At 49.2% G+C, this 21,205-nt stretch overlaps 7 protein-coding genes across 7 annotated transcripts; 4 read left to right on the forward strand and 3 right to left on the reverse strand.

Moving 5' to 3' along the window:
* Positions 1-4: 4 nt before the first annotated feature.
* F5J12DRAFT_890821 (uncharacterized protein) lies at positions 5-556 on the forward strand (the record flags this gene model as incomplete). Its single annotated transcript, XM_051747430.1, has 4 exons — positions 5-67; positions 121-154; positions 216-303; positions 358-556. The coding sequence occupies 4 exons, from the start codon at positions 5-7 to the stop codon at positions 554-556; spliced, it is 384 nt and encodes a 127-aa protein (XP_051601662.1).
* Positions 557-885: 329 nt separating this feature from the next.
* F5J12DRAFT_717705 (uncharacterized protein) lies at positions 886-3,974 on the reverse strand (the record flags this gene model as incomplete). Its single annotated transcript, XM_051741078.1, has 13 exons — positions 886-1,131; positions 1,168-1,472; positions 1,516-1,644; positions 1,696-1,783; positions 1,835-1,961; positions 2,013-2,225; positions 2,279-2,933; positions 2,959-3,097; positions 3,145-3,252; positions 3,305-3,510; positions 3,562-3,719; positions 3,780-3,824; positions 3,877-3,974. 13 exons carry the CDS (start codon positions 3,972-3,974, stop codon positions 886-888), a joined length of 2,517 nt encoding a protein of 838 aa, XP_051601663.1.
* Positions 3,975-4,087: 113 nt separating this feature from the next.
* F5J12DRAFT_818228 (eukaryotic integral membrane protein-domain-containing protein) lies at positions 4,088-5,623 on the reverse strand. Its single transcript, XM_051745174.1, has 6 exons — positions 5,282-5,623; positions 5,057-5,226; positions 4,886-5,003; positions 4,626-4,837; positions 4,432-4,572; positions 4,088-4,384 (listed from the first exon to the last, which is right to left on the reverse strand). Exons 1-6 carry the CDS (start codon positions 5,498-5,500, stop codon positions 4,195-4,197), a joined length of 1,050 nt encoding a protein of 349 aa, XP_051601664.1. The 5' UTR covers positions 5,501-5,623; the 3' UTR covers positions 4,088-4,194.
* A 32-nt stretch (positions 5,624-5,655) lies between these two features.
* On the forward strand, positions 5,656-6,466 carry F5J12DRAFT_818231 (uncharacterized protein). Its single transcript, XM_051745175.1, has 4 exons — positions 5,656-5,763; positions 5,809-6,013; positions 6,068-6,172; positions 6,226-6,466. Exons 1-4 carry the CDS (start codon positions 5,687-5,689, stop codon positions 6,238-6,240), a joined length of 402 nt encoding a protein of 133 aa, XP_051601665.1. The 5' UTR covers positions 5,656-5,686; the 3' UTR covers positions 6,241-6,466.
* On the forward strand, positions 6,467-8,961 carry F5J12DRAFT_818235 (uncharacterized protein). The gene is made up of 7 exons (XM_051745176.1): positions 6,467-6,678; positions 6,748-6,846; positions 6,911-7,064; positions 7,130-7,346; positions 7,486-7,697; positions 7,788-7,919; positions 7,980-8,961. The coding sequence occupies exons 1-7, from the start codon at positions 6,521-6,523 to the stop codon at positions 8,628-8,630; spliced, it is 1,623 nt and encodes a 540-aa protein (XP_051601666.1). The 5' UTR covers positions 6,467-6,520; the 3' UTR covers positions 8,631-8,961.
* On the forward strand, positions 8,955-11,595 carry F5J12DRAFT_818239 (mitochondrial intermediate peptidase). Its single transcript, XM_051745177.1, has 4 exons — positions 8,955-9,554; positions 9,603-10,119; positions 10,180-10,842; positions 10,896-11,595. The coding sequence occupies exons 1-4, from the start codon at positions 9,051-9,053 to the stop codon at positions 11,519-11,521; spliced, it is 2,310 nt and encodes a 769-aa protein (XP_051601667.1). The 5' UTR covers positions 8,955-9,050; the 3' UTR covers positions 11,522-11,595.
* A 107-nt stretch (positions 11,596-11,702) lies between these two features.
* F5J12DRAFT_818242 (uncharacterized protein) lies at positions 11,703-13,852 on the reverse strand. Its single transcript, XM_051745178.1, has 4 exons — positions 13,487-13,852; positions 12,762-13,433; positions 12,318-12,712; positions 11,703-12,270 (listed from the first exon to the last, which is right to left on the reverse strand). Exons 1-4 carry the CDS (start codon positions 13,822-13,824, stop codon positions 11,888-11,890), a joined length of 1,788 nt encoding a protein of 595 aa, XP_051601668.1. The 5' UTR covers positions 13,825-13,852; the 3' UTR covers positions 11,703-11,887.
* Positions 13,853-21,205: the final 7,353 nt, after the last annotated feature.

Consider the following 21,205-nt stretch of genomic DNA (forward strand, 5'->3'; position numbering starts at 1 on the left):
CAACATGTCTGAAAAACTGCAGGAGGTCTTGGAAATCCCACAAGAATTCGTTCGGGATGGCAACCAGGTTGGATCTGCGTACTGGAACTCTTAGAGGCCAACACTGACGAACGTCGCCAGTTCCTAACACGCTGCACAAAGCCCTCCCGGAAAGGTGTCCCTCCAAAATGCTCAGTTCATTCTCCACTGTTTTGTTAATCCATGCATCTATCTAGAATTCCTCCAAATATCAAGAGCTGTCGCCATTGGCTTCGCTGTCATGGGATTCATTGGGTATTTCGTGAAGCTTATTCATATCCCAATGTACGTGTCTCATAAGCCCCCTCTTCGTACATTGCGTTGACGCCATTCATCCAGAAATAACATTCTTGTGTACGTCAAGAACCATACGATGACATATTGCAATCCCGCTGACGAACTGTTCCTAGTGGTGGGGCTTAGCCATCATCGTGTTCTCTACTACTTGTCCGAGGCGCTGTTGTTTTACGATCCCCCATATTCCATTGGCGACCGCAGTGGCGCAGAGCTGTACACATCTACTGCGCAGGAGTGTTGAGGTCGACATACCCATAACTTACAGTACAAAAGTTGGACCTGTTGGCGTGCCTCCAATCTTTATTACGGGTGTTCATCATTAGGGAGTCTGAAACGGGGTAATTCTACCGGATCTTCCAGCAGGATCCTGGACGAGTTGTGTGGTTTCGACTAGCTGTGGTGAGTGTACATCTGGACTACGTCTGAACAGGGAATCCGCGAGTGACTATCCATGACCCAGCACGAGGCCATTACCTCGCAAAAATCCTTTCGAAGACAGCGGTATGTAGGTGACGCACGTCGAGGAAGGCAGTAACTGGAAATTACATGACATGAACCATAGATATCCTGCTATCGTCTGTCAATGAGCAACAGCGGAAACCGCGAGGACGGTTGGGTAAGGTTGACAGCAGGGATAAATGTTGCGTCCACATTAGGCACACCGTGCGACAACAACGCGGCCAGTTTATCACCGCTGTCGTTTGCAGGCTGCGTAGAGGAGACGGGGAGGAGTGCTGTTATGAGCATTTGAGTCCGTGCCAGCGTCTCCGAAGCGCTGCGATCAAGGTCGTGATGCGACTGTTCCGGGGAGCGAAGCTTAAGCAAACATCAGTTGATCGGTAATGGGCCCACACTTGAAAGCGTGCTTACTTCTGCTTCTGCATGAGCAATAGCCTTGTCGAGCAATACCTCCGAGTCTCTCCCCCATGTCGAGATCACCCGACGAAGGAAGTAGAAGTCGAAGAGCGCTTGATGATGGTCCAAGAATAAGCCGTCGTCGACAGCATCCACAAACGAAGCAGAAAACTTGGTTAAGGTTTCGAACGCCACGCGGCTAAAGGGTAGGGAATGATGGACCAAGCCCAAGGTATGTAACGAAGAAGAAAGGGAGTAAAGGCATTCCAACATCAGGAGGGATGGGCCTGCACTCGCAATCACTGTTACTCAATTAAAGATGAGCTTCTAACTCTGTAGAAGGACCCGTACCTGTGAGGCGAGATTGCAATGCGATTGTTCCTTCAGTATATCTGGCGATCTCGCTGGAAGCCGCGTGGTCCTTCCAGCGTTCCATAACTCGTGCGAACAGCGCAGCGGTTTCCTGTCGAAAGTCTGAGGTTTGATTAGAAAACATTTAGCATACATGTTAGGATCAGCACCCACCACTTTCTCTAGCATGTCCACAACCAATGCCCGAAGCGAAAGAACTGGTAGACAATTCGAGAGCCAGCCGACCGTGAAAAACCAAACACTTCGCTCCAGGATCCAAGTCTTGTACAGCGTCAAACTGAGAAGAGGCTACCTGGGCTAAACGTAACGGACCTAAGTTTTTCACGAGCCGGTCAATTGACTCGGTAAGGGTGTCGACAATCTTCGAGCACAAATTTTCCGCTTCTGGGCGATAAGCTTCAACTAGATCGTCAATCAACCTTGCAAAAAGTCACCACTTATTGTAAATGGAACTTGGGAAACAAACGGACTGGTTCGGTTCCTCCTTGCCTGAGATCCGGGAAAGATCCCTCTGTACCGCAACTGCAGTATCCTCCAAAAGAGTCAGAACCTCTTGGAGGCGGGGTGTCCGCCCTTGAAGCCGCCTTGTCAAATGAGCTCTGAGCGCCTGGAATGACGCTTCGAAAGAAGAGGGTCCACTTCCAGGGGGCGGGTGGGCTAGAACAGGTAGTGGGGAATACATACTGTGCAAAGGTGGAAATTCTGGGTGTCGTGAGCCATTCAATTGCCTGCCAACAGTGCTAAGCTCGTCACTGTACCTTCCACTTCTTCGGGTCGTATGACTTTCAGTTGCTCGACGAAAGCTCCCTCTGCATGCACAAGAGCTGATTTCCATATGCTCATAATGCGTTCCCCCGCAGCCTCGTCCACAAAGCGACTAAGAACTGACTGTTCGTCATCATTCAATCCACATCGAGAAATCCACTTTTTCAAAGCCAATCGGACCCTCCACGCTCCGACGACACTATGAAGTGACGAGAGCGCTCGTTGTATTGCATCCCGCAGATTTGCAGTTGAGTAAGTGAACCAATCGCCTAGCTTTTCCTCCAAGGTTTCAATACAGAGATTCGACGAAGACGACGACAGGTCAACAAAAGGTTTGTACGACTTGATGTTTGGGGGTAGAAGAGACAAATACGTGGAAGACGGAAGCATTGCTATAATAGTTTGCGTATTGACGAGAAATCCTACAGGCAGTGTCTGGGCTGGTGTTGAAGGTGAGTCTTCTTGTATATATTCCAGTACCTGAGTCGCTAAAGGCTTGGCGGACGGGGCAGCAAATATCTTGCGAGAAATGTTGAGAGTGTCCGAGATAACAGCCAGAAGACTCTGTACGGAGCGCTTCACCTCGTCTTTCGTGTGAAAATGTGTTGATATTCCAGTTGTTCGCGCTTCCGCCGGTTGCCCATTATGCACAGATTTCCCAGAGGACCTCACTACCTTTAGAAAGTAAGGCGTTCAAAGTTTTTGTGCGTTGAGACAGATAAATGGTCAGAGTGTCCGTTAATGGTCGCGACTCGAGTATGTGAAGGGTCAGTAACGTGGCACAGGTATCCTACAATGATCTTAGCGACGGTACGCGGTCGGAAAGGCAACACGAACCTCGTATGACTTCTCGGTTGCCCTCAAAGACAACGTTGCCCTATGTATGATCTGAGTGCGGAAATGTGACACTGACTCCCATTGCCTTTGGATCAAAGGGAATTGCTCCTGCAGGAAAAACGTCATGAAACAGAATTACAATACAAACGTTGATACTAACAAGGACATCCACACCCTGATTAAGCCAACTCTCCTCATCCTGCGCATCGTCTCGTATCAAGGCACGATGGACGACACGAGCCAAAAGGAATAACCAGGCAGCTTGGAAATATTTTTCCCTCTCTATTAACCGCCATAGCTGTTCTGGAGCGTCCAGCAATAACTTTATGTGCGCACAAAGAACTTGTAAAGTATGTAGATGCGAATCTATCAAACGAAATCTGAGATTGTGCAGATAGAGCCTTGGTCAAAACGCACCCTGTTTAGCAGTGTTCGAAACACGATTCCGCACGGGGGGACGCTGCTGTGACTGGATAGCATCCTTTATTTCATCCAGGGCATCGTGAACGCGCTTCGCAGAGGACGCAACGGATATTATCACAGTCGAGGATTGCAATAACTCGCGATAGCGCTCCCTGCCCTTTCGAAATACATTCAAAGAGTGTCATAGTCACATTCAGAACACCGTGACGCACCCGACCATAACACGGAGTTCCTCTTGCTTCGCCTCGGCATCAGCGCTGTTCCGCAGATTAAGCTTCAGGTATGATATCATATACATGTATGAGGTACCTCAGCTGAATTTGTTTCTCCCTGACTTCAGCGATCGTATACTTGGTAAAAAGTTGGTCAGGGTCGACGTTTGCTCCATTTTGTAGGTTCGTCGCCATCGTTATCTTATTGGACTGCAGGACGACAAGAGACACTCTGAGCACTGAGGTGGAGTGGAGGAGAGCCGTCGTCGTACTCGGCGACCTCAGACCATCGATCGGTCTGGCACTAAGGGCCTTCGAGCAAGCACGCTGTACGGATTATGTAAGGCGCATGACTTCGTGAACGAAACAATAAGAAAATCTGAACTACTATTTACAAAAACTAAGTAGCGAGGTGTCATTCTCCGCTTTCCGTACTTCCTGAATCAGCGACATCTGCCTCGCTCACACTCCCTCTTTGCTCCGTGGCAAGAGGGGCAGACACTGAGGGAGATGGACGCGATGGTTGTCCAGAAGGTCCATTTTGGCCAGGCAAGTTACTTGACGAGTGAGCCAGGCGTTGATCCAGTGCCTTGAGAGCAAGGGCGCTGACAGAGATTCAGAGACACCGTCGCTTAGATTGCAGTAAACTCACCGTCGTCTTTCAGCCTCCGCTCGTGCGCCGCCAGGCACTTGACTGTACCCAGCTTCGATGTCTTGAGGAAACGATGAAGGGACCAAACGAAGGCGGGTGGCAACTTTGTAGACCGTATTGGCCAGTGCTGACACCGGAGTACTAATGCGCACAAGTTAATCGAGACAAGAGCAGTGCTGTGATGGCACACTTACTGAAGAAGTGGAGGAAACCAGCTCGTAAGAGCAAATGTTTCACTCCTGTCTCCGTATGTGACCACACCACCGAGCGTGTCGGTGACGTTGCGTTTGTAGAAACGAAGATATATCCATGAAACAAACCAGCCAAATTGGATGATAATGTAAGGACACTGGAAGCCAAGCAACGTCATGATAGTGGAAAACGTCACGTATACCATCGGGAGTCTCTGCTCTGGCGTTCAGTTTGAATTCCATGCCAAAGGATGCGACCACACCTTTACGCGAACCCTAAACAAACCGAATATCTGCACTTGATGTTCTGGTATGATTTGAGTGAAAGCCACGAGAAAGCTTGTGAAGAGTGCCATTTGGCCATGATACTGCATGCCATACCTAGCAATCGGCGTCAGAAACGAGGGTCCGGAAGATTGTACGGCACCACTTACAGAAACAGGTCTGCATCTCCTATCGCCGCATATTCGATCCAATTGAAGGCAAAGACAATCAAGTTTGGACCCGTTACACATACAAGGATGAATTTTAGAATTTCAAGAGAGCCCCATAGACGTTCGAAATAGCGTAACGATGCTGGGATTACGATCAACGTGAAGGCGAGCTATGGTCAAGGTCAGAAGCTCGGAGGGAGAGCTTTACCAAATTCTGTGACGTACCTCCCAAAGACTCGCCTCCACCAAAGCAGAAGATACAAATGTCCATGGGTAGAAGAGGCTTGAGCCGGGTACAAGAGTCAAAAATGGTATGTAGGTGGTCTCGGCTGACCACCAGATCCAGAGGTAGAGAGAGGACAACGCGATCGTCGCAAGAGTGAAATAGCGCGTGACGGGCGGCACCGAGGTCAGATAGTGGAATGGGGTTGACAGAACGGCCATTTTTGAGGATGTCGCCTACTGGATCATCAAGCAATGCCCTCCTCCGCGAGAATTTGATGGTCGCAAGCCCCGTGCCCAGACCCAAAGCCCTTTTCACGGCGGGACGAGTTGGATGGCAGCCTTGTTTGGCTCTGTTTGCCAGCACAGCGGAACAGAGTCGGGTTACGTCAGCACATCCTCTTGTTCATGGCCGACTACGACTTTCGCCCGGGAGGCTCACTCAAGTTCAAGGGTGGCGTCGCGGAGGGCGGGATTGTCAAGAAGTACGTGCATTTCTTGACTCACAGCCTTTGTTCTTATATTATCAGGAAGAAGAAGGGCAAGTCGCGATCGCAGGTTGATGACAGCCAGGACAGAGAACGACAGCGAGATAAGCATCGACTAGGTAGCGAGGGCGTCGAACCTGTGCCGGGTTCCGCCCCAGGCAGCAACCGTGGCTCCCCTGCTTTGTCTGGAAAGGATGACAAAAAGACGGAAGCGGAACGACGGTTTGAGGAAGTTCAGCGGCGACGAGTAAGCCCAAGACTCGGATGGGAGATCTATGACTCACTTCCTTGTTCTTGCTAGCTCGTAGCCAAGGTCGCGAAACATGCTCGCAAGACTCACAAAGACCGGGTTAATGAATTTAACGCTAAATTGGAAGCGCTTAGCGAACACCACGATATCCCCAAGGCATGTGCACCTCACTATTTTCTCATGTGCGGGCACTTACAGCGAGTTTCTAGGTTGGTCCTGGGTAAGACATGCCCACTCATGGGGAAAGCCCCTTGCTCCCTTTTCCAACCCCCCCGAGTGCCTCCCCGTTGTCTCAGCTGGTATTTTTGTGATATATCCTGTCATTCCGCCCGTCATGTACTATCCTACCGTCGAGAATATACACTGGATACAGGAAAGGGTGGAGCGGAGTTACTTATTGTGAGATATTTGGCGTGCTGCTGTTGATATAAGTAGACACGGATTAACGGCGCACAAGCCCGTGACAACTCTCTTAACCACATTCTACTTACACTTGGCTGCAACATGTCTGCAGCGCAGCAGCTCGAAAAGAAAGGGCATATCTGTCCACCCTCAAATGCTAAGCATCCATCCGATAGATGGGAGTCACTATTCGTGTACTCCTTTATATGCAGGTTCACAAATCTGCGTGGCAAGGTCGAGGGGCTGGAAACTCCAATGGAGTGAGTGTTCATCGGTTGATATGCTCATTCTCTTCTTCAAATATAACACGCGATTTCCTCCGATTGCAGCTTCGAGAATGCGCTGCTTCCCCGCGAACCCGATCCGATGCTCTCTAGGATACTACAGCAGTTCATCCTCAATTTGCGACCACAGACGCGTAACTTGAGGTAAGTGCATGTGCCACAGCTGAGCTGTGCAGCAGAGATACTCGACGTTGGAACCATTTTTCAGTGTAGACCAAATATCCTCTACAGTCTCCAACGTTCTTTCAGAAGCCTTCAAGAGCTCAGAAAGAACGGTGTTCTGGGACGACCAGCTGGGGGCAAACGTGGACCCTTTCGCCAAACTGGAAGGTGGTATTTTTACCGCCGATTGGGATCTCAAAGTGTGTGACATTTCGTAATTTCTACGCAATAACCCCTAAACGCGTCCCTTGTTGTTCGGGAACAGCTCAAAATTTTACGCCAACTGGTGGAACTGCAACTACAGCACTCTCAGGAGATCAAGGGCGTTATCGATCGCTCGTGGGGCGTGACGCAAAATAAGTACAAAAAAAAGGACGCCACAAATGCCCCGCCCGAACCAGCGGACGCAAAGAGTCGGGAGAACCTGCAACTCGTTCCTATCGGACAGGACTGTGCACGAAAGCGCTACTGGGTTGTGGATGGTCCGTGTGTCTTTCATTTTTCACCCCACTACCTATTTGCGTGTATTTGGTGCAGAGGCCGCATTTTTTTGACTTCATGATTCCGGCGTTAGCCGTTCTGGATGAATTTTCCGCTGACCGCCACTTTGATCTATCTCAGATTCGCCACGGATATATGTGTCAACCAACCCTTGGAAGGTCACGGCGACATTCCAGACCGTGTCTTCAACGCGCGAGGAATACCTCGCCGTGATACAAAGTCTGAAGGCCTCCGCTCCGCAAGGCGCGAAGAAAAACAAGATTGAACAGGCCCATGTTGCTTTAATACAGGCTCTAGAGAGTCGTGTCGAAGCCGTCGAAGCTGAACTAGCGGTAAGTCGCGTTCCGTTGCGTAAATGCAGTTAGTTCAGAGAAAGGGTACATGCTGTGTGTTGGATATTTCGCTGACATGATCTCGATTAGCGTGTTCAAAGGGTCCGCCGAAAGATCGAACAGAGACATGTCCTTATGGCCCAGGCAGAAATTAGAGAAACTCGGACACGCCGTCAGACACGCCGTCCGGACTACGTATACAACGACATGGAGAGCGGCGAGGCAAGTCAATCGCCGAGGGGTAATACTAATTCACTGCTAATACTTGGACCTTCGCCCCAGGATGACGCTGATGAATACGCATTCGAGGAGGAGGATGACGACGAATTTGAACGCACCGATGGTTCCCATTCTCGTGAGAAACGGTCTACTCGCCGCGCAACGGGCCTGCAGGCACGACGGAGATCTACGAGGGTTACAAGAGGCAAGCGCCCTTCGCCAGAATTTTTGGCACACGAATGGCGGGGTGAAAGACGGTCGACTCGCCTTGGAACGTCGGAAGATACGCAACTTGACCGTCCGCCTAAACGAGCCCGGACAGAGGAGAGTGGGTCGAGTCCTGGGTCTGCTGCTGCAGGGAATATTCTCGCGCCGTCCACAACCAATGGCAGTTCGAAGCCTAAGACGGACGGTGCTGCGGCAGTAAAACCGACCGAGATTGCGGTTGAGCAGGTTGGCGGAAAGAAAAAGAGCAAGTATTGGTTTTACGCGGTGGAGCCTATCCATCCGTCAGCGACGAATGGGAGAACGACCGTGACCGGCAGCACAGCTTTGACCGCTACAAATGGCCACCATCACAACGGAGATACGGGACCTCCCGCAACTAACGACGGTCAATTTGCCACAGTCAACAGACACGGGGAAGACATGGATTTAGATGGGTCCATTGATGATAGTCCACCGCCTTTACCAGAGCAGCCAAGGCCACACTGATTTTTTGATACGGTTTGTCCCCAGGAGCCACTTCCCTTCCAAGCATTTCCCTACAGGTTGTATTTCATCTTTCATCCATACCACCTACCAGCATTGGTTTAAGCATACTATAGTCAGTCACTTTATTCTCTTACACGACGTTATCATACATCTCAGCGTTCTAACGATGTCAATGTTATTCCATGCTCTCGTAGTAATTTATGCACTTTTCCGACCTGTACCCGGTCTTGTTTAGCGTTGCGGGACCAATATATGACTCCGATAGTTGAAAGAAAACTGACTTGGATGGGATTCCGAAATTTGGGGGTCGTCGGTGCTTCTTGGCGAGTTGTGAGGCTGGGTTATGTAAACGTCTCATTGTCAGTGGCTGTAATAGTTGGCTTGACGCACTCCCAAAAACTATCCGCTCGTCATCACTTGATGATAGCCAGACTAACTCAAAATGTTTTTCGGAAGCTTCTCAGGCCTTCGTTTCGCTCCAGGGTCTGCCGGAGTAATATTGCGGTCCGCAAGTCGTCAACGCTGACACCAATTATACCGCCTTCACCAGACGACTTTGATCTAGTGTCTCTCTTCGATCAGCCTCAGTCCAGCCACAGGACGCGAGCAGTCCCCGTGACTGGGATATTCCAGCATACGCATTTGACGACGCCTTCAGCTTTCACCGCGTTAGCTGACTCAACTTTGGTACGCGCCCAGCTACTGACGGCACGTATTCTGCGCGCCGCACAGTCGCGAAGCGAGCTTTTCAAGGTCGTTAAAAACCTGGACAGGCTCAGCGATTTACTTTGTGGCGTCATTGACCTTGCTGAGCTCCTCCGAAACGCCCATCCCGATCCACAATGGATGCAGTCCGCTAACGACAGTTACGAAAAGCTGTGCGAGTACATGAACGTGCTGAACACAAACATTGGCTTGTATGAGGCGAGTGGGCCCTTAGCACTGTAAGCTTGTTGCTTACAATGCATTCAGGTTCTTGACGTGGTGTTGCATGACCCTGAAATCGTCAAGTCACTCGGTCCTGAGGCTTATCAGACTGCGCTTATATTTTGGCGTGATTTTGAGAAGTCAGCCATACGATTGCCACCGGAAAGCAGGGAGAAGTTCGTATCCCTCTCCTCTGAAATCCTATCCCTTGGACACGAATTCGTCAATCAGGCTTCCGCTCCAAGGCCGGCTGCATTAATTGACGCGTCAGAACTGGAGGGCCTGAAGGATACTGGCATGGGCGCCAGGCTTCAACGACAAGCTTCTTCCACGCAAAAGAGTTTACTGGTGTATCCCGGATCTCACCAGGCTTATATGATCATGAGATCTGCGCCGTTAGAATCGCCGCGCAAAAAGCTATACGTGGCTGCGCATTCAAGCACCCTTCGGCAGATTGAATGCTTGGAGAGGCTTTTGCGCGCACGAGCTGAGTTGGCATGCTTAGTTGGTTGGGATAGTTATGCTGGTATGGTTCTTCACGACAAGATGGCCAAGACTCCGGGTGGGTGATTCAGTGGACTGACGGTCAGTTTATTCCTAAACCTTGGAATTGTCATTGCAGAGAACGTGAACTACTTCCTGGACACGTTTTTAGATCGGACGGCTGTCCATGCGCAGGAAGCTTTACATGCTCTGAGGCTCCGCAAGCAAGCCCATCTCAAGACCACGTCGTTGCCCGTCATTCAAGCTTGGGATAGATCGTACTACTGTCCTCCGGAACCTCCAGAGCCGCCGATTCCACTCCCTCCACTCTCCCTTGGACGGGTTTTTATGGGCCTGTCACGCCTGTTCAAGCATCTATACGGTATATGGCTGCGGCCGTCAGAGGTTCTTCCTGGTGAAGTCTGGCATCCGGATGTGCGCAAAGTAGAGGTTGTAGATGAGGAACATGGGGTCATCGGCTGGATATATGCTGATCTTTTTGCGCGAAACGGAAAAGCGTGTGGAGCTGCCCATTATACGGTGAGGTGTTCACGGCGCACTGACGACGATGACGAAGCAGGTGACATTAGAGTGGACAGTGTGGAGGAGGGGTTGCTGAAGGCCTCACAAAGCTTTGAGCTCGTGAAGCGACATAGGCTACGTGGTATCCAAGGGGAATACCAACTTCCTCTTGTCGTGCTACTGTGCGAATTTAGTCGACCCTCGGTTCACTCTGGACCAACTATTCTCGAGTGGCACGAGGTGCAGACTCTTTTTCATGAAATGGGCCACGCCATGCACTGTGAGCTCTTGTATCAGCGTGTACGATTGCTAATGCAGTTTTGTCCCGTATAGCAATGATCGGTCGCACCGAGTACCATAACGTTTCAGGTACCCGTTGTGCGACTGACTTCGTCGAGCTGCCATCCATTCTCATGGAACACTTCCTCAGTTCACCGACCGTGCTCTCACTTTTCGATACCAACGGCTTTTCGACGGATAGCCAAACTGGTAACAACCATCGAGATCCATGCCACTTCATTGACACGCACAGCAGTGTATTGCTTTCGGTGCTCGACCAAATATACCACTCCCCATTGGCTTTAGATTCGGAATTCGACTCTACTGCAGTCCTTGCGTACTTAACCAATACGCGTGGCTTGATTCCACACACACCAGGGACTTCCTTCCAGACGCAATTTGGTCATCTTTTTGGTTATGGGGCAACGTATTACTCGTACCTCTTCGACCGCGCGATTGCATCGTATGTATGGCGGCACATATTTTCGTCAAGCCCTGTCGAGCGGGAACTGGGAGAAAGGTACAAGCGAGAAGTATTGTGTTATGGGGGTGGAAAAAATCCGTGGCTTATGTTGAGTGCATTGCTTAAACTGCCGGCATTGGAGGGTGGGGACGCAGCAGCTATGCAGACTGTTGGTCAATGGGGGATAGACGATAGCAGTGTTTCCAGCCGCCATTAATGTTAACAGGGTTGAAAAACCACATTAACATCAATATTCAATGATGAACGATCTAATTTGACCGTGACTTTGGGCTCGAAGTGCAACTAGGAGGTTGCAGGGCTGATGTTCAGCAAAAGCTAGGGGATTGCACGTATAGCGCAAGGCCGTCGCTAGTCGGACAGAGCACGCCTCCTCGAGTGAACAATATAGTGTAATTGTTTTATAGATACAATTTGAAAAATACACATAAAAAACATGGGTTGCAAATGAGAGAAAGCAGGTGGAGCAGTAGCGGGACAGCAATCACTGGTGAGTAACTAGCAACATGCGACGGCGGAACGCCAATGACGCATATTTATGAATAAAGATAATGGAGTTACGATATCAAGCACCAACGGGCAAACCAATATCCCCGAGGACAAAGGCCGCCTGGCTGTCTACCAGAGGGTGTGGCACCGAGAGGTCGGAGAACTCGAGAAAGCCAAACTCAGACGTATTGGTGCTGACACTCTCAGCCTGAGAAGTGGCTTCGCAAAGTGTTACCCAATTGTCAAGGAATGGTACACCTCCCACGGAAGGCGTTCCGTCGGACAGGACGACTTGCTGCTCCGGGGAGAGCAGGAGGTCCGACGAACGTATACCCGGCAATGTATCTTCAGAAGCCTCATTTCCAAGGGGTAAGAAAAGATCGTCAAAGTCGCCGAAATTACTGCGTTCCAGGACGTCCTGTAGCACAACCTCGGAGGACGCCGGTGGTGAATGTGTCACTGATATTCCATGAGTGGAGATGGGTTGGAAAGTAACTAATACTCACAATGGAGCTCACTCTGGACCGAAGCTGAGGGTATCGAATATCCACCAAACAAGACTTCCCATTGCGTAGAGGAGTCAAGATCTGAGCATTCGACAGGAGCAGGGAGGTCAAATAGTGTCTGAAAATTGGTTTGGAACCAATCCTCGATATCACTTTCATGTGATATCGTTCGGGGAAGCGGATCGGAAACCACTTGAGGGCGAGGCACAACGGGCAAACCGTGCGGGCGTTTGGGAATGTTGGGTTGAGCGCCTTCAGAAAGCCGCCGCTTGCGAGAACGAGGCAGTGCACGGCTAGCTTGCGGTTCTGACGAAGCGTGAATCGTTATTCCCTCGTCGGACGAAGGGGACGGAGGCTCGCTTGTATCAGTACTTGGGGTTGGGGAAGACCGGATACTGGGTCAAACTCAGCTCAGCAAAGTGTCAATCACAACGTGTTACATGCCATAAACGTTTTGGGCGCTCAGTGCAAGGAGCACACTGGTTTTCTGATAGACACGCTCTACGTTTGCGACCAGCTAAGACAGGGGGAGCGACATCTTGGTCTTCATCATCGCTTTCATCCGATAATGAGGGGACAAGAGTGGGAATAGCTGATGCTAGAGGCGGCGGGGATGAAAATGGAGAAGGGTATATAGTTGTTTCGGAGCGCTGGTCCTCGTGATACGCATGTATCTCTGCTTTCCTCCCGATGATTTCTTGCTGACGGGTACGTTCCATGGTGAATTTCTGCGTGCCATAGTCTGCCGTATCGTTCCCTACCACATCAAGATCTATCGCAGTGCTGTTCTTGGTGAACGCCGAGTACAGCCCCTCAGCATTCGACTTGATAGCCGCAAAAGCTTTGATTATGGCTGAAGGCAGCGGGCGAGCTGGATCTGGTCGAACCAGGGCACGATATGCAGCATCCACGGTGTCGGCTCTGCAGTTACGGAATTGGTCACGACACAGAGACGTCCAACCAGTGCGACGCCGTGCACCGATAAACCAAGAATTAACCGAATTCTGTGAACAGCCGCAACCTTCAGCGACAGAAGCTTTGAATTGAGGTGAGGGATACGGGTTATGAATGTGCTCAAGCAGCCACTTGGAAGTTGTCGCGATGAAAGGAGTGCATCTTTGGAACCACACTGGTCAGAAACGAGAATTCCAACGTGTCATGAGACAGACCTCTCTTCATTTGGCTGAGTTGACGAAGCTGACGACTTAGGAGCATGGGATAGATGTGCCAAAAATTCCTTCCCATTATTCGCGAACCTCGTCCTAAGAAACTCCTGCTTTTGTTGTAAATCAAGGTAACATTGTGAAACAGTAGAAATACGCGATGCGACGGCATGCGCCAATGCTAGTGTGTCTTCCCTGAGTCCACCTTGCGATTTCATGTCAGAAATATCGACTTGTAATTTTGACCACGTGGAATGGAATGGCAACAAGAGGTTTTCATCAGATAAAGCAGACAACAGTTCTCCTTCAGCGTCGATGAGTCGCTGGTGTATTTCAGCGTCCATAGTTGAGGGGAGTGGCAACGATTTACGGCAGATACCCCCGCAGCTAGCAATTTTAGAGAACTATAGACAATGCGGAGTTCGAAGCGCAGCTCGAACTTGACCCTGTGTCACCCAATCCGTTCAAGTATTTAAGTATCCAATACATATACACCCGCCCTCCGGCAGTTCAGGATGCGGGGACTTTTTCTTGTGCCTATTAGGGTCACAGTGTTTGTCTCATACATTGACGAAGTGACCATGGAGAAGAAGTGTAGGAGTACCAATCCGCCGTCACACCCAGATAAGGAAATGATGACACACAAAGGGTGCAGGATACATGTCATAACCCCAAGAGGGGGTAAGCAAAAACAAAATACAAAGGTGGGAGTAGGGGTGGACATGCCCCAACAGACGAGATATCAAATGTATGATGTAGATATAAGGTAGCTACCACAGGGGAAAGAATCCTCATGAGACAAGAACATCACCTTGTTGACCTGCATCTCTGCCTGAACATACTGAGTCCTAAGCTGGCCATCCTCACACATATCATTGCTCATACCTAGTCATTCCCACATCAGTCACCATGCACACATCATTCCTAACGGGTTATGAGCCCTGCCTGCTCATAACTGACCTTGTCACCAAGCCACCAACATAGAGCCAAGAAGATCCACCCACTTATCTGTCAGAAGGGGGAGAAGAGAGATGTTGAGAGTAAGGGTGCTGGCCAATCCATGAGGCATGATGCCCAATGGGGATGGACCCCCTAATGCACAGACCAATGAGCCAATGCAGTCCTCACCTGCAGCACCAATGGCATGAGCTAGTGTCCTGAGGACACTGCAGGTAACATCTAACTCACCTATGGATTCACCCACAGTTGCAGGCCCCTTGTCACAACTGATAGGGCTGAGCCCAGTCATCAATGGGTCCTCAATGCTGATGACAGCATTGTCAAAGGGGGTGAGCCAGGTCTAGAGAGAGAGGATGAGAGGGAGATGAAGATAGTCAAGACAGAGAAGCTCACCTCTAATAACTGGGCAGCATGGAAAAAGAAGATTTCCACTGTACTCTGCCTCCAAGATCTGTATGAGATGGTGACAGGGGACAACCCACAGCTGTCCAAGACCCTGCTGGACAAATTGAATGCCTGGCATAAATGTGACAAACATGCATACATGATGCTTATGGTAAACCTTGCTAACAATCAGACCATCCATGCCCAATCAGAGACAGAGACTAGTGCCACATTGTGGCATAATCTACATGTGGTACATGAGACTCAGGGCCAGCAGTCCATCACTGCTATTAGGCACAAGATCTATGGCCTCAAGGTGCAGGAGGACATGGACCTCCCCAATCATATCACTAGACTATGCAACTTGCAGAACTGGCTGTATGAAATGGGTGATGTCATGCCTGACCCCCAGTTCCAGGCCATGCTGCTGTCATTGCTCCCTACCTTGTGGGATAGCTATACCTCCAGCTTCCTCAGAGGGTTGCACTCACAAACAACAAAGATATCTATGCAAGAGATAATATCATTACTCCACACTGAGTGGGAATGCCACAAGTGTGAAGGCAGAGAGAGTGGGTACTATGCCAAGAGCAGCAGGAGCAATAAACATAAGGTCAATCACCTGGGCCCATGTGACATATGCAGTCACACCAATCATAAAACCTCTGAGTGCTGCTTCAAGAATAAACCCAAATGCAGACACTGCTGATGGTTTGGCCACACCACTCAAGAGTGTTGGACCAACCTGGACAATAAAGATAAATGGCAGAGACAGAGATCTAGAGACTGAGGTAGAGATCAGGATAGGAAGCAATCTAGTAAACACTCCAGATGATCAGATAAGGCACATCGCATGGTGGAGAATATGGACTCCAAAGACAATGTAGCATTTTCTTCTACTGAAAGTGTAGATACAAAGTCCCCCAAATCAGAGACTTATTCTGTGTATGTGTGGTTGGCTGATAGCACTACAACATCACACATCTGTGCTCATTGCAAAGTGTTCACTACCTACAAGGTACTACTGGACAAAATAGTCTCTGGGATAGGCACCAAGCCAGCCCAGACATGGCACAGTCACAGTGAATAGTCAAATAGGTGACCAGACAGTCACTGTCAATCTATGCAATGTGTTACATGTGCCATCATTGCCTAATAATCTATTTTCAATTGGCCACTTAGATGCACAAGGTGGCTGCTCCATCAGTGGAGGAGGCCAGATCAAGTTGTGCAATTCCTCAGGGGATGTCATCACACTGGGAAAGTGGAAAAACCATTTGTATGAACTACAATTTATAATACCTATAAGGAGCAAGCAAACCAGCCTCACAAATGAAACAACCTTGTGGAAAACATGGCATAAACACTCTGGCCATATCAGGATAAGCAGACTGCACTGCCTCTTCTGTAAGAAGTTAGTAAAAGGGTTCAAAGTTGATCCAAACTCACCCAATTTCAATTGTGAAGCATGCATTGCCACTATACAGACATGCAAACCTCACCTGCCCAAGGCAGTACACTGAGCCTTGGTGCCAGGAGAATTAACTCACACAGATGTGTGGGGACTGGCACAAATGATGTCCATACATGGTCATTGATACCACATATCATTTATTGATGATGCAACAAGGTACACTACAATGTACTACATGAAACAAAAGGGGGAGGCAACAGAACATGTCAAAGAATATGTGCAGATGTTGGAGAGACAGAAAGACATACTCCCTAAACAAATTAGATGTGACAACAGGACTGAATATATCAATAATGCACTGGTGACATGGTGCAAAAAAAAAAGGAATACTGCTAGAACCCACAGCACCATACTTGCCATCCCAAAATAGCATGGCTGAGTGATTCAACTGAACTGTCATAGAGCTGGGGCAGGCAATGCTACTGGCAAAGGACTTGCTGAAATTCCTGTGGTGTGAGGCCATAAACCATGCAGTCTATGTATGCAATTGCACATGGACATGTACCTGTGAGAAGACACCCTATGAAGGGTAGCATGGGGAAGAACCCAATGTATCACACTTGCAAGAGTTTGGGGCATGCATATGGATCTGTTGGAGTGAAACAACCCCTGTCCTTACTTGGACTAAGGCACATGATTGTTGTCACACACCAAAGGTGTTTGGTGAGGTGGACATGGATATGTTATGCCCAAGCACAGTGACTTCTTCAAATGGAATAGGCATGAAGTGAGTGAGGGGGAGTCTACAGGCCAAACATGTTGTAACCCTTATGGCTCAGTTATCTCTGAGGTCCAACAAAGGTTTGCTCTGCTGGTGAGTTCTTCTGAGATCACACAGGGAGGGAACAAGGATGAAAGAGAAGGAAGTTAGCTGAGTTGCAAGCTATTGAAAAACTGAGGATACAAGGTAAAGTATGAGGGATTATATACTCCTAAGTACAAGTACCATACCAGTTGTGATGCGTATCTGCAGTAATCAATGAAACAATCAGACAAATACATGAGTCAGAGGGAGTCATATGGTGTCATATCACAGGAACAACCTGGGAGACAAAGGCTGTACCGGCTGCACAATCAATGCACAGTGAGGAGTCAGACACCGGAGCTATAGTACAACATATGAGCAACACAAACAAGTCAGCGGAGCAAGAAGTGAACAAGTTGTCCATCAGAGAGGGTGGTGGAATACCGGATCAAATGGGAGGCATGGTCTTGACAGGTATTGAAAATACCTTGACAGCAGGAGATCTGAAGGAGCCTTGCAACATATGAGCTTCTAAGATGGCAACGATTACAAGAGACACAATGAGGCATGTGACACACGTGACTGTGAAAAGTCAAAAAAGGAAAGACCCCTGACATGGTCATAACATCACCCCCCCTCTAAGGTCCTCAGACCCTTGAGGATGAGCCAGACATGTTGGCAGGGTGGGCAGAAAGGGGTCTGCAAGTAGTATAGACACAGGAACAAGTGTGTGAAGTGACAGGCGCTGGTGGTGATGGAGACAGCAGTTCCTCAAGGGCTGGAGTAAAGTGGGAGCCATGTCCATTGTGGCAAGACCAATGTCCCAAGTAACAACACTGGAAGCATGCGTGCTGATGAAGGACATGGTCCACAGGGACAGGGGACTGGCCTCCCAGGTAAAAATGAAGCTGGTCGAGAGGGATGGGGACGAAGGGAGCCACAGGGAGAGGGTTGGTGGAGTGGATGGCATTATGATAGTGTTTGTGAAGTCCAACCCATGATGCATCCTGCAGAAGTACCTCCCAGCTGGAGTTGTGAGTTCCCATTCCAAGTCGAGCACCAACCTCTTTAAACAAGTCTCCAGAGCTGACATAAGTCAACTCCAGTGCCTTCCACTGATCCTCTTTTTCTCGTTCTGCCTCCTTCTCTTCTTTTTCTCTGCAGGAAGCTGATGGTTCCTCTTGCTTTGGGCAGATCTGATCAAGAAGTTGAGAAGCAGGGCATGCTAGGAACTTGCTGATTTGTTGGTGATGAAGATGGTGATAGGCTCCACCAGTGACAGCTTCTAAAAGTCCTGAGGAGCTTCTTTCCAGCAGGTTAATCATCATCACCTCTGACAATGGAGTGGTGCCACTAACTTTGTGTGTACAAATTTTGGAGACAGTGGCATTGACTATGTCTGTTGCTCTGTAGATTTCAGACAACAGCCCAAAATACATAACCTGTTCTGGTGAGCACCCATCAATGTTGTCCCTGTTGTGGAAGACATCAAGTGCCCTAACAACATCCAGGTAGTCAGCTGCTGCAATTGGTAATCACGGCTCATCATCCCTGGCAAGGGCTGCCAAGGCAAGGAGGTCAAGGGCTGCGTGTTGAGTGCCATCAGAGTAGGTGGTGAAGGCAGTGCATAAGTTGGCAGGTTCAGGAGCATGGGTGGGACCAGCATCAGTTGCTCTATCACCAGAGTCATCGTTAGCTCACACCTTACCCTTTCCCTTTCCCTGCTGGTTACTGTCCCCTGTGAGGGAGACTCTGGCCTTGGGGGCGGGGACCCTCTTGACTGAGAAGGATGCATATGGATGTGGTTGGTGAGGGCAGGTGACAGGGGGCAATGACATGTGAGGTTGCAAGATGGGGGACAAGGGGTACAAGTCAGAAAAGCTGGTGGTGGTCATTGGAGGTGAGGTTGGGGCATAGACAGTGATGGGTGGGATGAAGAGGTCATCCCAGTCAGCTGAGGGGTCATAAATGGATTCAGAGAGGGGGAGGTCAGCATAGTCATTTTCAGTGTTGATGGAGTGAGGGGAGTCCATTTAATTATGAAGATGATGGGCAAGTTTGTACTGGGAGAAGGCTTCTGAGGCATGGTCTTTTATGTGTTCCTCAGGTTCCCATGTATTTGACGAATGTGGGAACCCTTTCCACTTTACCAGGTATCACCTCTTACCTCTGCACCCATCAACCTTGTGATTGATTATTGACTTGACCTCCTGTTTGATTTCATCATCTACAAGTTCTGGTAGTGGTGCTGCAGCCACAGCTCTGTAGGTGTCATTTTCCACAAAAGGGAAGATTCAAGAAGCATGAAAGATGAGGTGAACCTTCCAAGTGGAAGGAGGCTCCAATCAGAAAGCAACAGGAGACACCACTGGAGTCACTTTGAATGGCCCAAGACATTGGGGCACAATCTTGTCACACTGGTTTTTGAGGCAAAGGTGTCCGGTATCCAGGAGCACCTGATCTCCAACCTTGGGCAGCACATAAGACCCTTTTGAGCATGAACGCATCAGGTCCTGTGCTTTCTTGTGTGCGAGAATGGCAACATCTCTGTTTGAGGCCAGTCTTTCTAACCTTTCATCTACCAAGGGGACTGCAGTTAGCCAAACTTCAGGATAGGGGACAGGTCATAACCCAGGAGTAGTGAAAACAGTGTCATTTGATGGACAGAGTGGACATGGGAGTTGTGAGCAAATTCTGCAGATGGGAGTTTTGCTGCCCACAAGTTTGGCACTTTGGCACAATACAGCCGAAGGTATCCTTCTACCTCTTGGTTGACATGTTCACTTTCTCCATTGGTCTGGGGGTGGTAACCTGTTGAGAGTTTAGGAGTTACCCCTATCACTTGGTACAGTTCCTTTGTAAATGATGAGGTGAACTGTGGTCTGTGATCGGAGATTACTGATTCAGGGACACCATATCAGGAGTAAATGAACTGATGGAAGAGACAGGCAACCCCAACAGAGTCAATTGTTTTATGACACAGAACAAACAGGGTGGCCTTTGTCAGCCCCTGATCGACAACCATGAGAATAGAGTCATATTTTTGTTCTCCCGAAACCAGGAGATTGGTGATGAGATCCATAGATATTTGTTGAAATGGAAACACGGTCTTGGGTGTGTCATGGGGGATCATGGGCAGTGTAGGCGGGTGAGTCATGACCTTGGTGGTCTGACACAAGGGGCAACCTGCCACATAAGCTCATATGTCATTTCCCATACCTTCCCACCATACTTCCTTTTGCATCTTTGCGAACATCGCTTTTTGTCCAGGATGTCCTGCTGACTCATGATCATGATATGAGCACATGCAGTGGCGATGATCTTTGGGGGGAATGTATAACTGAGTGGTTCCAAATCATTTTGTTCCATCTTCTGCTATGGTGATGTTATCCTTGGGTTCTGGACCTGTCAAATCCTTTGGCATATTGTTCTTGACATGTTCATACAGGTCCATGGATATTGCATAAACCCCCCTTGCTCCTTTTACAGGTTTCCTCAAAGGGCGAGCATCAGGGAGCCTATTCTCTTTTGACTTTACCTCACATGGGTGAGAATACAGCTTTGGGTCTGGTTTTGAATGCTGGATCTGGGTGGGTAGTCATCCAATGTGGCAGAGATGGTTAATTTTTAGTTGTTTTTGTATTTTTGTAATTGAAAACAAGGGCAAAATAAGGCAAACTTGGGGATTTACCCCCTCCAAAAGCCAAAGGTCCAGGGGAAGGACTGTGGCCACAGGGGCAGGCTCTGCCAAGGTGCCTTTATGGGAAAGAGTGTTGGCCAGGACCTGAAGGCGACCAGCCTGCCAGGAGAACCAGATAGGGTAAGACTGAATAGTGGAGGCCCACCAGGCCTGTCGAGGGGTGAGCTGCTGGGGCTCATGGTAATATTCTAAGTTCTTATGGTCGGTTCAACAGGGGAGAGGAAGTAGGGCCAGAAAGCCTTAAGTGCACAGATGACAGTGAGCATTTCCAGGTCATAAACCTGATAGTGCTGTTTGGCACTGACTAATGACTGTGAGAGGTAGGAACACAGGTGCCATTTGTTGTCATCTCCTTTCTGGGCGAGGACCACACCAGTTCTGAGCTTCAAAGCATCTGTAAAGAGAGCAAAAGGCTTCGAGAAGTTGGGGATAGTGAGGACCGGAGAGGAGCATAACAAAGAT

Source organism: Pisolithus orientalis, assembly GCF_024613125.1.
Source record: "Pisolithus orientalis strain OTSU chromosome Unknown F5J12scaffold_8, whole genome shotgun sequence".
Taxonomy (NCBI): Eukaryota; Fungi; Basidiomycota; class Agaricomycetes; order Boletales; family Pisolithaceae; genus Pisolithus; species Pisolithus orientalis.